This window comes from Arvicanthis niloticus, chromosome 2 (assembly GCF_011762505.2).
Source record: "Arvicanthis niloticus isolate mArvNil1 chromosome 2, mArvNil1.pat.X, whole genome shotgun sequence".
NCBI classification, from domain to species: domain Eukaryota; kingdom Metazoa; phylum Chordata; class Mammalia; order Rodentia; family Muridae; genus Arvicanthis; species Arvicanthis niloticus.
The window spans coordinates 12,554,268-12,571,476 of record NC_047659.1 but is presented as its reverse complement, the minus strand read 5'-3'; the positions used below and the strand labels follow the sequence as shown (position 1 = coordinate 12,571,476).

The following is a 17,209-nucleotide window of genomic DNA, read 5'->3' as shown; positions in this document are numbered from 1 at the left end:
TGGGGCAGGGACAAACACAGAATGCAGATTGAAGAGAAAAGAGGCACCAGAAACCTGGGAATCGCTAGATTCAGGCTTGCTGCAGAGACCCGGTGACCCGATCGAACACTGAAATCACTGCACGTGGACCACTATGCTGCTGCTGCCACTGCACCACGTGGATTTAGACTGCAGCTACAATTGCTGCCCCAGCTGCCTCTGCTGCAGCCACCAAGCTGCCACCGGAGCTACAGACCACTACCTGGCGCTGTGGGACTCACAGACTTGCACCACACAAGCTGCTGTTGCCACCACAGGACATACAGACTTCTTCCACGTGAGCTGCTGCAGCCAAGGTCTACCACGTGGGCCAGGTTCTGCCATGTGGTTTAAGTCCCATGGGCCGAACCTCATTTAGATAGGCCCACCTACAGTATAGTTGCTCCTGGACTGCTAAAATTCTCACACAAGCATTGGCAGATTGGTAAGGTTTCCCCTCCAGTCGACAGGGAGGGTCCTGATTTCCCAGAAAGGCCTGGCCAGCCTCTATGGGCTAAGGGGTTGGCCTTTCACAGCAGTGGTCTCTATCTAGGATCCACCTCCTAGCCAATGTGCAAAATAAGACTTTGAACCTTGGGTGACTTTCCCTCTTGAAAGTGGTTAATAATACCGCTCTTCCCCCTCCCCCTGCCCCCAGGCACTTGCAGCCGTTCAGACCTAGGTCTAGGTGGAAATGATTTCTGGTGAGTCTGGGACTCACTGTACAGCCCCCCAGATGGTCCACGTGATAACCTGGACATCTAGCTTGGCTTGTATTCGTTGTTGAACTTTCTCGGGACTAGTTCAATAGCATCCCAGTCACCCAATGTGTGCCTCGTTCAGTACCCATTAGATAGACAACAGCTCTAAGTGGCCACTTAATGGCACATTAGATCCAATTATTTTACAAGATCTTCATACATACTGCCACCAAGGGCTATGATGACGTCTGTGGCCTGTACAGTGGTAGAGGGTTGTGATGTCCACGGTTGGTACTGCCACTGGAGGCCATGCTGATGTGCGTGGCTTGTGCTGATGCCATGTGGATGTCATTGTCTGACCTCCCGATGACTGTAAAGGGCAAGGAAGATACTTTTTCAGTGGCATCAATGACTTCAGACTCACAGTGGAGAAAGAGGGGCATAGACAGCTTCAGTGACAGCCCTTACCCCTACCCCACCCCACCCCCAAACTTTAACAGTCTAGATAAGAAATCAAGGAACTGTTAAAAATTGTGTTAAGGATGCTGAAGTGTTGCTCTCTACAACGAAGGGCTTCTGCAGGGGGTTGGGGGTTGGAGAAAACTTTTTTTTTAAGGGGCTGGCTACTGGGAATTTGGCCCTACTCTGGTGAGGTATAGACCATACAAATTGGACTTGTGATTTCCTCTCCCTCCTCCTCCTCCTCCTCCTCCTCCTCCTCCTCCTCCTCCTCCTCCTCCTCCTCCTCCTCTTCCTCCTTCTCATCCTCCTCCTCCTCTTCCTCCTCCTCCTTTTTGGTGGGGAGGTTACAAGGGTGGAGGGTGGACCTGGGAGGACTGGGAAATAAGTGTGATGGGATGCATGATGTGAAATTACCAAATAATCAATAAAAATACCATGGAAAAAAGATAAGGAAAACAAAGAAAACTCAAATCAGATTTAAAAAAAAAAACACAACTTTTTAAAAGGGTTACAGATTAGACAAAGTTCTGTTTTGGACAGCCATAGAACAAGGTCTTATCTCAGGCGTCACTGTGGCAGCAGCTTCTAATGTTTCCATTCTCAAAAGAATTCGGTGACGTCACCAGGAGAGAAAACTCCGGCAACAGAAGGATACCACACATACCTGAGCTGGTATTTCCTTTTCCTATTACTCCTCTTCACATTATCAAAACTAAAGGTAAAGTGACTCATAAGAAAGAGATGTATAAACTTTTGGATTATTATGATAAAAGTCAATCATAGTCCGCTAGCAATCCCAAACTTTGACCTAAAAACTATTTTATTCAAAACAATGAGTATCAAGGTGTTCTTGTCTTTTGAGAATAATGTCATTAAGGTCACATGGACAGGAAATAACCTGGCTAAATGAGCCACAGTCTTACTTCACTCAAATTTTGTTCCAAAGGATCCTGAATTTAAATAGTGAACATTTCACATTGTTCTTGGGACATAGAGGTTGTATCCAATTACAACCTGGTATGGTATTATTTGCAGAATTTTCCAATAGAAATGTAAGCCGCATTTGTCACCTTAAATATTTGAGGGGTTACATGAGAAAGAGGCAAAAAGAAACGGATGAAACTTTACTCAAATATTTTCTTTAACTCACGGTTCCAAAATTTCAATTAATACTAAAAAAAATCAAATATCTTAAAATTCTTTCTCCCTCCCTCCCTCCCTCCCTTCCCCCTCCCTCCCTCCCTTCCCCCTCCCTCTCCCTTCCCCTCTCCCTTCCCCTCACCCCCCTCATCTCTCTCTATAGCCCTGGTTGTCTCATTATATACACCAGACTGGCCTTGAACTGACAGAGAACCTTCCCTTCCTCCCCCTCCCCCACCTCCTGCATATTCTTCCTTGTCATACTCAGTTTTCAAACTCCACGTTTTAGAGCATGAGTGGTTCATATGCTCACGACTCATGTGGCTGGTAGCTGCTGCATTAATAGGTACATACCTAAAACTTCTTCATCATTAAATATATGTTCAAGAAAAGTAAACCTCCATGTTCCTTCTGTACCCAAAGGCAAGACAAGACCTGCTTTTGACTGATGCCTGCCAAAACCCAGTTTCTGTGTAGATATCTACTACTGCCCCTGTATTCTCAAAATGCTTAATGCCTTTGTATGCCTACGAGACAGTGTATATATTTTATGGCTATCAGTTCTGAGGTCTTTAAGTCAATTACTGGCTTTACTATCTTTGTGATACACTTTGTTTGACTGTAGAACAATCTGGAATCAAACATGAAGTTGGTGGCCCAATTTCTATAATTCATTGTTTGAAGACACTAAAGAAAGTTTTCTGAACCTTTAACTGAAATCTCCCCCCAACTCCCTCTCTCTAGGAGGGAATGCAGTGTAAAAAAGAAACACTGTTGCTAATTCTGTTTGCTGTCTTGCTGGCACTAACTCAGCGCTACTCAAGGTAAATATGTAACCCTGGTGTATCACAGTTGCTGATTGACACAGCTGACCTAAAATGCTGGGCTTTTACACAAAGGCATTAAAGCACTCTCCGATGGTGAGCATATACCTCAACTCTCATTTTTTTCAACTTTCAAGAATTATTGATCAAATTCTTGGTGCTAGCTAAGCCTTGTGCCCGCTGGTGCCGAGCAACACAATGACCTAATGTCCTTTGTCTTATGGAGCTTAACATTCTAGGTGGAAAGAAACGGCCTGTTTCCTGTGTTGCCAGGGTGCTGTGTAATGGTGCTACAAGGAGATGAGGCGGTGAAAGGGCCGTTGGGGAGCTCCTCTTTGATTTTAATCTTAAAATTTTTAAATTCTATTTCATGTTTATTTGTGAGTGCCTGCATATATATGTTTATGCGCCATATGCATACAATGACAGGAGAGGCTAGAAGAAGGAGCTGGATCCTCTTACAGAGAGTTGTGAGCCACCATGCGGATGCTGGGAACCAAAACCCAGGTCCTTGGCAAGAGCAGCCAGCGTTCTTAACTGCCAAGCCAGCTCTCCAGCTTCCTATTTTAGTTATAAGGCACTCATTTATAACAATGTTTTCTGAGCCTACCTTCTGGGGCCAGCACTCAGGAGCAGAGGCAGACAGATCTCTGAGTTTGGGGGTGGGGGTGGGGTGGGGTGAGGGATAGGGGGTGGAGGGTGAGACATAATGTCTTTAAGGTTAACCCTATTCTTTGGTATCCTAGGCTACATTTATTTGCCCTCCAGAGTTACTATATTTTAATAAAGGAGATTCACAACATTAAAGTCTTAACACTTGGCCCACTACTAACAGGCCCACTTTGACACGTATTTCAAGGCTATAACCTTAAGCCAGGCAAACTGTTTAGTGTATACAAATGGAAGATGGAACTTCAACTGTAGAGTTTGGTTGTTTTGTTGTGTTTTGTTTGCTATTTTTATTATTAATAAACATTTCTTTTCAAATTTAAAGCTAAACTGACTTTTTTTTTTTTCCCCTTACAGAACAAGGGATCACCTACAGAAGATATACGCCTGCTGGTAAGGGTCTGTCCTGTGAGTGCTCTAGAACTGTGGAGGGCAAGGGCTTGCAGCAAAATGGGTTTCTCATAGAGACGCTGTCCTGAGAAGTACTGAGACGCTGGCCATTGATGTCAGTGAGGCATCCCTGTTCGGGACAGTGATTGCTTTGGGTTTTATCTTACTATTATTCTTTACATGTCTATTGGTTTTTCTAACCAGAGACAGAAAGGATGTGGATCATAATGGGAGGGGAGGTGGGAGGAACTCAGAGGAGTTATGGGAAGGGAAACTGTAGTCAGAATACATTGTTGGAAAAAATCTATTTTGGGGGCGGGGGTCAGGGTGTTTGTTTGGTTTTGATTTTTCTAGACAGGCTTTCTCTGCGTAGCCTTGGCTGTCCTGGAACTCACTCTGTAGAGCAGAACGGCCTTGAACTCAGAGGTCCATCTGTTTCTGCTTCCTAAGTGCTGGAATTAAAGGTGCGCACCACCAAAAACACCCTAAAATTCTATTTTCAATAAAAGAAAATAACTTCAAGACAAAGTTGCTAAAAATTATTGACAGTTAATTGATGTAAAACAAAATAAAACACCCCCCCCCCAAACCAAAGCAAATTTCTCTATCACTACACAGTTTAATGACTTTAGGCACAGATAATTTGGATGTAGAAAGAGCACCAGGGGAACCATACAGTGAGATATCTTTGGCTAAAGATACTTCTGAAAATTAAGAGATGCACTTTTTATTATCTTCCACTTTATTTCAAAATAATTATCACTCACAGGTAGCTGCACAGGATTCACCTGTACCTTTCACCTGGCATTCATCTGATGCTCTCCAGTGTTACAGCCTACACAACTGTACCAAAAGTCAGGAAACTGACAAGGTGCCTATATAATTTTGCCTTTTTATCACATGTCGATATTCATAGGATCACAACACCAATTGAGATACACTACTTTTCCATTACAGCCCAAACTATCCTGTTTGGCACCATGTGATGCACCTTGTTCTGTAACCTACTTCATCCTACTTCTAATCATTTTTCCATCTCTATCATTTTGTCTTGAGACTTTTATAAACAGGGTCATAAAATACACAACCCAGTGATCAGAGCTGTTGTCACTCTGCGAGTTGCCCTGGACAGACAAGTTCATTGTGTTTGCTGACATTCCAGACCATTTTACTGACATGTAACATTTCATACATGAATACAGCAAGATTTATCTAACAGATTTTAGTGTAGACGTATATTTATCAAAACCTAGCTTAAGAATGGTACTTAAACGCCTTAACCTCCCTTCTAGACTACCCACCCGAGGTAGTGGAAAGGAAAGGTTACCACGGCAAAGAAGTATGTGGACCAGTTTAGAAATAGTTCTTTGGGGTGAGTCCAGTCTTGGTTGTCAGTATATCAGCAGTTCAGTTCACACACAGATATGCTCGATCCACTGGCAAACACCATTCATGAATCAGCAATGGCAGTTCTATTCAGAAGAAACTTAGAGGCTCTGTCAATCAACTTGAATACTTGGAAGTGTCAAGAAGCTGCCAGAATACCACCAGAAGTCCTTTGGTTCTTTTTTTTCTCTACAAGGTCTCTACAAACGTTGATCAGCAAAGAGTGGCAAGGTACACCAATGCCACACAGCGTCATCCACTGTCCGTTGGGTTATATTTATCCATTTCCAAGCATCACGTGTTCTTTCAAGCGTCCATTCCAGCAAAACATCACATGCCCTCTTCCCAGGCAGCTTCCAGAAAAACACCACGTGTCTGTTTTCAACAAAACATCCCTCCCACATGTCTGCTTCAGCAAAAACATCCTCTTATAAGACAGTTTCCATTAAAAAAAAAATCACATGACACAAGCGAGTCTCCAAAGAAACCAGAAATTTCCACTCCATTTTAGTTAACAGGCTTTTTTTTTTAATTTTTTAATTTTTTAAGTGGTCTGGAAAATATTGTGCTCCATGGTTCCTGATGATAAACTCACTTGTTCAATTTTTGTCTTCAGCAGGGAAAGGATCATCTCTCTGGCTTCTTTTGAGATGTTTTCCTTTAGCTTTCATAAATTGATCCTGTTTGTAGCTCAATTAGGTTCTCAAACCTCTTTCCCTTTTGGCATATTTGGGAAGTTTTTGGTTATTGTTTTTGTTTTTGAGATTTATTTATTATATATATATATGACTGCTCTATTTGCATGTACACCTGTATGCCAGAGAAGGCATTGGATCCCATTACAGATGGTTGTGAGCCACCATGTGGTTACTGGGAATTTAACTCAGGGCCTCTGGAAGAGCAACCCGTGTTCTTAACCTCTAAGCCATCTCTCCAGCCCCTAAGTACTGTGTTTTAGGGTTACTATTGCTGTGATGAAACACCATGACCAAAAGCAACTTGGAAAGGGTTTATACTTGGCTTACACTTCCACAGCATTGTTCAACACTGAAAGAAGACAGACAGGAACATAAACAGGGCAAGAAACGGAAGTTGGGGCTGATGAAGAGGTCATGGAGGGGTGCTGATTGCTGGCTTGCTTACTATGGCCTGCTCAGACTGCTTTTCTCATAGACCTCAGGACCACCAGCCTAGACACAGCCCCAGCCACAATGGGCAGGGCCTTCCCACACCAGTCATTAAGAAAATGCTGTACAGTCTTGCCTGCAGCCCAATCTTTTGGACACATTTTTGAAATTTAGGGTCCCTCCACTAGATGGCTTTGGCTTGTGTGATGTAGAAGAATGCAAATAGGTCCATATCTATCACCCTGCACAAAACTCAGCTTCAAGTGGATCAAAGCCCTCAACATAAAACCAGATAATCTAAATATGATAGAAGAAAAAGTGGGGAATAGCCTTGAATGCACTGGCACAGGAGATAACTTCCTGAATAGAAAACACCAATGGCCCAGGCTCTAAGATCAACACTTAATAAATGGGACCTCATGAAACTGAAAAACTTCTGTAAGGCAAAGGACACCATCAAAAGACCAAAACAGCAGCCTATAATACAGGCAAAGACCTTCACCAAGCCTATATTTGACAGAGGGATAATATACAAAGTAAATAAAGAGCTCAGAATCCAGACAGCAACAGACAACCCAGCTTAAAAATGGGCTACAGATCTAAGCAGAATTCTCAACAGAGGAATCTCTAATGGCTGAGAAGTTCTTACAGAAATGGTCCACATCCTTAGTCATCAGAGAAGCACAAATCAAAACGACTCCGAGATTCCATCTCACTTCTGGCTAAGATTTAAAAAATCCTCAAGCAACAGACAGCTGATGCTGGCGAGGATGTGGAGCAAGGGGACACTCCTCCACTGCTGGTGAGAGTGGAAATTTGTACAGTCACTTTGGAAATCAAAATGATTGTTTCTCAGAAAATGGGGCATTGATCTACCTCAAGACCCGGCTATACCACTCCTGGACATATACCCAAAGCTGCTCCACCATCCTGCAAGGACACTTGCTCCACTATGTTCATAGCAGCTTTATTCATAATAGCCAGAAACTTGAAACAACATAGATGTCCTCAACTACATAATGGATGAAGAAAACGTGGTACATTTTACACAGTAAACACTCACTCAGCTGTTAAAAACAATGACATCATACAATTTGCAGGCAAATGGATGGAACTAGAAAATATCACCCTGAGTGAGGTAACCCAGACCCAGAAAGACATAGTATGTACACACTCAAAGTGGTTATTAGCAGTAAAGGATAACCATGCTACAATCCAGACCCAAAGATGCGAAATAACAAGGAGGCCTCAAGAGGAGACATGTGCATCTCACTGAGAAGGGGAAATAGAGTGGGCATCATGGGTGGATGGGGCGGTACTGGATCGGGGTGGAATGGGGATAGGAACAGGGAAGGATCATGTGGAGGGAGGACAGAGGGAGAGAAGACTGGGAAAGACAACTGGAATGGCGAGGGGGCATCTCTGGGAGGAGCTAGGAACCTAGGGCAATGGAAACCCTGAGGAATCTATGAGAGTGACCTGAGCAAAGACTCATAGCAATGGGGGTATGGAGCCTGAACCCCACCGTCTCCTGTAACCAGGCAGGACTTCCAGTGGAAGGATTGGGATACCAACTCAGCCACAAAACCTTTGACCTACAATTTGTTCTGTCTACAAGATGTGCTGGAGTAAAGACAGAGCAGAAATTGAGGGAACGGCCAACCAATGACTGGTCCAGCTTGAGGCCAATGCCGAGAGAGGAAGCCTAGCACTGTTAATGATATTCTGCTATACTTGCAGACAGGAGCCAAGCATAGCTGTCGTCAGAGAGGCTTCACCCAGGAGCTGATGGAAACAGATACAGAGACCCACAGTCAAACAATTGGGGAACCCTGTGGGAGGAGATGAAGAAGGATTGTAGGAGCCAGAGAGGTCAAGGCCACCACAAAAAAACCTACTGGACTAACCTGGACCCATAGGGGCTCACAGAGACTGAACTGCCCAGTAGGGAGCCTGCATGGGACTGACTTAGGTCCCCTGGACAGATGTAACAGTTGTATAGCATGGTCACTCCTGAGACTGGGAGCGAGGGGCTGTGTCTGACTCTGTTGCCTGCCTTTGAGACCCTTCCCCTACTGGGCTGCCTCTTCTAGCCTCAATAGGAGGGGAGGAGCCTAGTCTTACTGCAGCTGGCTATGCAAGGCCAGTTGATATGCATGGGAGGCCTCTGAAGAGAAAGAGAGGAGTAGATGTGGAGGAAGGAAGGCAGATGGTAGGGAGGACTGGGAAGAGAAGAGAGAGGGGAAACTTCAGTGGAGATTTAGAGTAAATAAACTAATTAATTTATTTTTTAAAAAGGCATAATGTCCAAGATGATGATGATGGTCATGGTAACAACAAGAATGTTCCAGCACATACTGTTTCAGCACCACTCTTCCTCTTCTCTCCTCTCCTCTCTTTTGAGACTCCAGTCACAAGAATGTCACCAGTTGTTATGGCCCACCTCATCTCTTCAAACTTCTCTTCTGTTGTTCTTTTGTCTAAGTTGTCCATATTGAGTGGTTTCTGTTACCCTGTATCCCACTTGAGCCTTTTCCTCATCCTCGCCCCCCCCCAGTCTGTCTGCTGTTAAACCCACCTGCTGAGTTATTTCTATCCCTGCCCCTCCCCCTCTACTGTTGAGCCCATCCACTGAGTCATTTCTATCTCCATTTGATACAATTGATAAGATTTTCTATTTCTGTTTGTTCGAACCAAACTATGCCCATGGAATCATAGACTCAGCAAATACTCACTGAGTAGATGACCCCTGAGGTGAGTCTTCTCTTTGTACCTAGGAAAGAGCACCTGGAAGAACCTCAGCTCTCTGCCTGGTTTAATCCAAAGTAAGAACAAAATAACAATGTAACTCAATTTAAAGAGAATATTATTCTGTTATCAAAGTGTAGGTACTCGAGACACCTAGAACCAGCTTGTTTCTAAGACTTTTTACTTTTAGGTTTTTTTTTTTTTTTCATGTTTCTGGTCTATTTTTCAAGAATCATGCAGTTAAGGTATGTAATAAGAAAGCTGTCATATTCAATCTGGTTTATTATTAGGGAGAAAATGTCTTTAAGTGCAACCTAAAAATGCCAATATTGACTCCTCTAAGTTTTAATTTATGATCACTATAATTTGCATATTAATTATACAAATGAATGTTTCACGTGACATTTCTACATATGTATATATTATGCTAGTGTAATAATAATAATATAATTATTATATTATATAATAATAATGTAATAATAATAGTAATTCTTCTTACTATGCTCACTTGCCATTGACATTCAAGGGAGATCATTATTCTTCTGTGATGGTTGTATAATATTTGGCTTTATGTTTATACAATATAAACATGTTTATAAAATAAGAGTATGGATTTTTAACATGAAGTCATTGGTTTAAAGACTTCAGATTTTAAGGCCTGGGAAGATGGCTCTGTGTCGTAAAATGGATGCTGCATATGCATGAGGACCAGAGTTTGGCTCTCCAGCACTCACATAAATGCTGGGTGTACATGGTAACCAGCCTGTTCTCCCTGTGCTCAAGAAGTGGACACAGAGGATCCCCGGAGTCAACTGGCTAGCTAGCCTAACTGGTAAACTCTGAATTCAAGCAAGAGACAGCCTCAACATAGAAGCTGGAGGGCAATTATGGGAGACAACCCATGCCAATCTCTAGCCTCTACATGTACATGCACAGACATATGCCCACATACATGTAAACATGTACATATACAAAATACACATGTACAGAAGTAAAAGTAAATACAAGTAAATAGGGACTGGAGCAGTTAATAGTGCATGTTGCTCTTGCAGAGGACCCAGGATTGACTCCCAGCACTTACGTGGCAGCCCACAGTTATATATAACTCCTGTTCTAGGGGATCCCATGCTGTCTTTTTGCCTCATTGAGTACCAGGCATACAGGTGGTAAACATGTAGACATGCAGACAAAGCATACTTAGAAAATGAAAAATAAATAACTAGGGGCTGGAGAGATGGCTCAGCAGTTAAGAGCACTGACTGCTCTTCCAGAGGTCCTGAGTTCAATTCCCAGCACCCATATGGTGGCTCACAACCATCTGTAATGGGATCTGATTCTCTCTTCTGCGTATCTGAAGACAGCACCAGTGTATTCACATACATAAAATAAAGAAAATCTTTATAAATAAATAAACAATACCAAATTTAATCTTTTAGGCTACTCAATTACATTTGATTATTATGCTATCTCTTTTCCAATCTGTAGTAGGTAAATATTAGCAATATTTTACATACATACTTGATGTTAGTTTTGTAATATCAAAATTTCTTTCTTGGCTGTGACCATGCCTAGGCCCAGAGGAGCAAGCAGAGTCAAGGTTTATAAGAGATCACCAGGGCTGTGAAAGAGGAGACATCCATCAAAGTTGTAATCACAGAGGGGCATTGCTACTCAACAAAACAGCAAGAGAAGAAAACAGATAGCCTGACCTCTCTCCTTGTGTACCCTCTTGAGTTTTCATTGGTACTTCTCATTTTCAGAACCTTCTAGAAGCCATAGATCAAAGGACTTTGGATAAGAAGATACATGGGAAAAAGCACAACTCAGTCCTTCTACAGACCAGTATTGTTGCCTAAGACCTTCATTTCCATGAAAAAGCTCATGTCCCCAGACAGGCTAAACATAAAAGTTCCATCAACTGTATCACCACACTAAGAATAACAATATCATCATACGATGACAGTATCATCACACGATGACATTAGCCATCCCCAACACTCACCCTACAAAGTAGCAGAGAAAGAGGAGGAAACAAAGTAACATACACAATAAATCATTGTTACAGTCCTATGGCAACAGTTGCTGGGGAGAGGGATGCTAAGTGGAAGTAGATAATAATCAGATCCATGGCTTCCTTATCCACTACTGATACACTATTGGCCTCTGATCCCCCCCTTTTCTGATGCCAAGTCCCTCAGTGGTGCAGCCCTATCGAGGCACCACAATTTCCCAAGGACTGTTACTCCTGGACAGGAGAGTGGTGGAGAGCATCCCAGAGAGTTCTTTGGAAGGCAGTTCTCCTCGCTGTCATTTTTGCAGTAGCAACTTGTATCTCCTTGGTAATGAGAATCATTTACCCAGCCAGTATATTGATATTTTTACCTTTTAATTCAACATTTAATAAAACTCCAGTGACCTGCAAGTGGTTTTATGGACCATGACTTTATGACTTTATTCCCTGAGGAAGGGATTCCTCCCTTGTGAACTAGTATCTCCTAACCCATGGAATCTATGGTCATAAACAGGCTAACCAGACACTCTATAAATGAATTATCTAATGTAATTAAGAGTAGACTCTTTCCCACATCCACCTACCCTTATGGACTATGTATTTTAACTGGGGAAACATGTCACCAGAAAAAAAAAAAAAAAAAAAAAACATTGATTCAGAGCATCCTAGGGACAGGACTTCAACCTTGCAGAGACTCGGCTCTCAATTTGTACTGAAATGGAGACTTTTGTTGACTCTCCCACTTTCTGGTAGGCTAGCTGCTTCTGGACAGACAGACACATAGTAAGGACAGAGGCTGTGATGGAAGTAAGCCAGCTGTGACACACTTCATCTTAAAATTCACTGGCTTCTCAGCTAGACAGTGTGTGTGACACTGGACACTCAGTGGCTGCCTAGCTCCATGTAAGGGATGGTCACGTTGTTTAGCCACACATAATCTCCATTCCTGTGCTGGGGGCCATTCTGCACAGACTAAGGCAGAACCAGGGTTGAGAGGCAAAGCTGTCATGATGGCATCGCAACTGCTCCTGTTACTCACTAGTGTACTGAGCCTCCTTTGTATAGTACATCCTCTGACCAGCACTCCTTCTCAGAGGAAGAGTTTCCTATTTAAGGACCCTTAAGGTTTACCTCTTAGTCTTCTGTTTAATCTTCTGTTAATGTTGTATTTTAAAAGTTAACACTTTAGTTTTAACCATGTGTAGATATGTGTGTGCGTGTGTGTGTGTGTGTGTGTGTGTGTGTGTGTGTATGTGCACATGAGTGCACATGCCTGCAGAAGAGTAGATGGGCTGTTGGAACCTCTGCAGATAGAGTTATAGGCTGTTCTTAGAAAGTCCACATGGGTTCTGGTAATCAAATTTGAGTCTTCTGCAAGAGCAGTACACACTCTTAACCACTGAGCCATCTCTTCAGCCCCTAAATTAATTTTTTTGTGAATGTGTATGTATGCTCATGGGAATGCATGTGTGTGTGTGTCAGTGACACTGGATATCTTCCTGTATCGCTTTCTACCTTATATTTTAAGTCATATTCTCTCATTGAACCCGTCTAGGCTGGCTGGCCCCTATACCCCCTAGGGTGCTCCTGTTTCCCTCTTCCACTGCTGGAATTACAGGCATACATCACAATGCCCCAGTTAACACACACACACACACACACACACACACACACACTTCATGAGCTTGTATGCATGAGTTTGTGTGTGTAGGAACTCACAAAAGCCAGTAGATAGTAATCCCCTGGAATTGGAGCTACAGGTGGTTGTGAGACATTATATGTGGGTACTGGGAATTTATCCAAGGTCCTCTGCAAAAGCATCACCGTGAAGCCATCATTTGGGTGTTGGGGGTTGAATTCCTGTGCTTGGACAGGAAGAACTTTCTCACTGAGCGGTCTCCCACCCCTGTTGCGTGTAGCTTTGTTACCCTACCAAAGCTCCCAAAAAGGACCACACTACCAGCCCCCACCCAGAGAACATTGGATCCTTAGATGAAAAATACAGACATACACAGTTGTTCAAATTTAACTTGCCTTTTGGCACAATTGCTGGGTGCTACTTGTCTCCTGCCTGGGAAAGCGTGCCCTTATCAATATGTTTTGCTCTGCACCTCTCCACCTGTCCTCAACTTTAGTTGCTCAATTATATCTAATCCCAGCTAAACATTCCTGCCTGCCTGCCTGCCTGCAGGAGCAGCCTGTGTGGCCACTCCATCTGAGATCTCACATGGCTGGTCAGCTTTTCTCCCTCAGAAGCATGGTGAACTCTATGTCTGTCTGTCTGTCTGTCTGTCTGTCTGTCTTCCTCTGTCTGTCTCTCTCTCTCTCTGTCTGTCTCTCTCTGTCTCTCTCTGTCTGTCTCTGTCTGTCTCTCTCTCTCTCTACCCCCTTGCATCTGTCTCTTTATGACAGGGGATCCCAGCGTCTATGAGCTGAGGCTCTCCCTGTGTTGCTTTGTTCAAGTTTCCCTGCTCACTGGAGCCATCACGTGACTCACTCTACTCTGCTCGCTGAGAAACTCCTCCTCCCCTCTTCCTAGATTTCTATCACTGTGTGTGTGTGTGTGTGTGTGTGTGTGTGTGTGTGTGTGTGTGAGAGAGAGAGAGAGAGAGAGAGAGAGAGAGAGAGAGATCCATCTGAGAATTCCTAAAATAATAGTGGATTCTTGCCCCATGTTGGGCGCTATCTATTGTGTGTAGCTTTGCTATCCCACCTAAGCTATGCGCTAGCATTTGAACAACTGTGTGCATCTGTGTTTTCATCCATGGATCCAATAGTCTCTGAGTGGGGGCTGGTATGCAGTCTGTTCCTGAAGCTCAGGAGGGGTAGCAAAAAGCTACATACAACACACGCCCACCAATTTCTTAACATGGATCTTTAAAAGGATCTTTTTCTTTCATTCTAGCCAAAGAAATTTATTAGCCTGATTTATTGAGAAAAACCAGTAATCTTGAAATTGTTTCAAACAGATTGGGGGTGGGGTAGCTCAATGGTAGAACACTTAGCTAGGATACATAAAGACCTGGGTTTAAACACCAACACTGCCAGAACAGAAAACAAAACAAAACAAAACAAAATATAAACAAACAAAACCACAATGGGCATTGTGTAATTCATGTTCAGTACAGATTTTATTTGAATATATAGCAAACTTAATTTATATCTCATCACTGTGACAAAATAATGTAATCAGTCAGGTTTTTGGTTTGTTTTGCTTTGGTTTTTGACAGGATCTCATGTAGTCCACACTGGCCTTGAACTCACTATGTAGCTAAGGATAACTCTGAATTCCTGAACCACTTGCCTCTGTCTCCAAGTGGAGAGCTAACATAAGACCATGCTAGGCAAGTACTCTACCAACTGAGCCACATCCACTACCCCAGTAAGTGTGTCTTAAAGTGTAGTTTAAAAATTGTGACTTAAATATAAGTGTATGCCTATACATCTTCAGTACACGGAGGCTTAAAAAAACTATATTAAATAAATATATGAGTTAAAGAATTCTTAAAATAGTAATTGTACACTTTAAAATAACATGTTACTATGTGACTTTTATCACTATTATTAATACACTTGTAAGGATTGCCAAGTTGTATCTTTGTGTAGATATGGATTTGTACTTAAATCTATAACCTCATTCTATATTCAACTCTTTCTGAGATATGTATCTTAATGTGTTTGATTTAATGCCTTGACTTCAGTCAGATTATTTATTACTATTAACACTGCCATCAGGTTATTCATCAGAAACAAGTCTAATACTTTCTATTTGTCTTAGTGGTCTTGTTTTCTCCTACATTGTATCTATGTGCTTAAAGCATAAAAGAAAAGTTGAAAAGGGAATAGCACATAGTGTGCATGTGTGTGCATGTGTGTACATGTATGTGCATGAGTGTGCCTGTGGGTACATGTGTGCGCATGTGTGTGTGCATGTGTGAGCATGTGCAGGCCAGAGGTTGGTACCAATTGTCTCCTTCAGTCTGTTTTTACTGTATTTTATTCTCACTGAACATGAAGGTCACTGAGGGCTAGTCTGGGTTCTCAGTGAGTCTGAAGGATCCTTCTATTTCTACCTCTAGGTGTGTACCATGCCTAGAATTTTTGACATGAGTTCTAGGGAATCAGACGTGGGTCCTCATGCTTTCATGGCAAGCACCTTTACTGGGTGAGCCATATCCCCAGTTCCACAAAGGGAACACTCTAGGTCTTCCAGCCGGGGAAAAGAATGGAAAAGTGGAAGTTAAAAACATAGTAAGCACTCTACAGCCATTAGCTATTATCACTTGCATATTACTGTACTGTCACAGTAAGATAATCTGCTGCTTGTTTATTTTTTTCCTTTTTGCTCAACAGACAACGTCCTGATGTTATAGCAACAACTGGTTGGCTCGCTCCGATCTTATGGGAAGGAACTTATAACAGAGAAGTTCTAGAACACTATTATAAGAGACTAAACATTACCATAGGCTTGGCTGTCTTTACAACTGGAAAGTATGCACTGCTAGCAGTTGCCCTTTTATATTTTGGAGAAATAAGGATGGGCAGCCATGGACTGTCTCTAGCCGAAGTACTACTTACAAATGAGTCTGTCGTTACTTCTTTCTGTCCTGTGTAGCTAAGGAGAGTGGTTGTTTATTTGTTTTTTGTTTTGTTTTATCCAGCAATACCTGAATGTTAGAACTTGTGCAAGCATTTTCATCACTGCCCATTTACATCTCTTTCCTTTTCTTCATAACAAACTTTATGTCTTTTCTCAGGCCCCCAAGCTTACCAGATTGTCTTTCACTAACCAATACAGCTGAAGGTATAGACACAGCCACTCTCTCTTTATCTTCTTAAACACCAATGTCTTGTGTGTTAATTGGCATGCTAAGGTACACATCTCCTGGGAATTAGTGAAGTGTTTGTTTATCTTTCGTTTTCATAGCTTTACAAGAGGGCCCCTGAGACGCTTCATAAAGTCTGCGGATAAGTACTTCATGGTTGGCTACAATGTTATTTTCTACATCTTGGCTGATGGCATGTACAATCTACCATACCTTGAGTTGGGTCCTCTTCGGACACTTAAAACGTGGAAGCTATCTGAGGAAGAGATGTATCAAGACTGTAATCTCAGAAACATGAATAACATGGGACACAAAATCATACAACATATACAATATGAAGTCAACTTTCTCTTCATGATGGCTGTGAACCAGATCTTCAAGAACAACTTTGGAGTAGAAACCTTGGGCAGATCTGTAGCTCAACTCCATGCATGGTGGTATTTTAAAAAGCCCAGAGATTTCCCTTACGAGAGGAGAACTAAATCTGCAGCTTTTATCCCCTTTGAAGAGGGAGATTTCTATTACCACAGTGCCATTGTTGGCGGTACACCCCTAGATGTTTTAGATCTTATTGAACAATATACAAAGGGAATTACAGATGATGGCATAAATAAACTTGATAGCACATTTGAAAGCCACCTAAATAAATATTTTTTTATCAATAAACCCACTAGGGTATTATCACCAGAGTACAACTGGGACCCAAGATTTAAAACTCCCCCAGAAATCAAGCACATTAAGATAGCATGGCAGCCGTAAACCACATGATGGTTGTGCCCTGGGGTTTATGAAATCGCAAGTGAATACCAGGGAATCCCTCACAAATAAAACTCTGGGAAACTTACAAACGTGTACAATCTTTCCGAATAAATTGCCTTTGAAATTGTAATTCTCCTTAGTCTGAATA

The 17,209-nt window shown here is 42.4% G+C and overlaps 1 protein-coding gene and 1 long non-coding RNA gene across 2 annotated transcripts in view; one reads left to right on the top strand and one right to left on the bottom strand.

Annotated features, from left to right (window-relative positions):
• Positions 1 to 17,209, bottom strand: part of LOC143441283 (uncharacterized) — a 93,573-nt gene that overhangs the window by 60,818 nt on the left and 15,546 nt on the right. The gene's annotated exons all lie outside the window — the stretch shown is intronic.
• LOC117702847 (N-acetyllactosaminide alpha-1,3-galactosyltransferase-like 1) lies at positions 3,072 to 17,061 on the top strand. Its single transcript, XM_034494046.2, has 5 exons — positions 3,072 to 3,145; positions 4,172 to 4,207; positions 9,495 to 9,542; positions 15,830 to 15,967; positions 16,404 to 17,061. The coding sequence occupies exons 1-5, from the start codon at positions 3,072 to 3,074 to the stop codon at positions 17,059 to 17,061; spliced, it is 954 nt and encodes a 317-aa protein (XP_034349937.1).

What these genes read in the sequence shown, in the direction of transcription:
- LOC117702847 (XM_034494046.2), top strand. Translation starts at nt 3,072, where the DNA reads ATGCAGTGTAAAAAAGAAACACTGTTGCTAATTCTGTTTGCTGTCTTG. An exon ending in CTAACTCAGCGCTACTCAAG is followed by an intron (nt 3,146 to 4,171) that starts GTAAATATGTAA and finishes TTCCCCTTACAG; the next exon opens with AACAAGGGATCACCTACAGA. An exon ending in GCTGTCTTTACAACTGGAAA is followed by an intron (nt 15,968 to 16,403) that starts GTATGCACTGCT and finishes TCGTTTTCATAG; the next exon opens with CTTTACAAGAGGGCCCCTGA.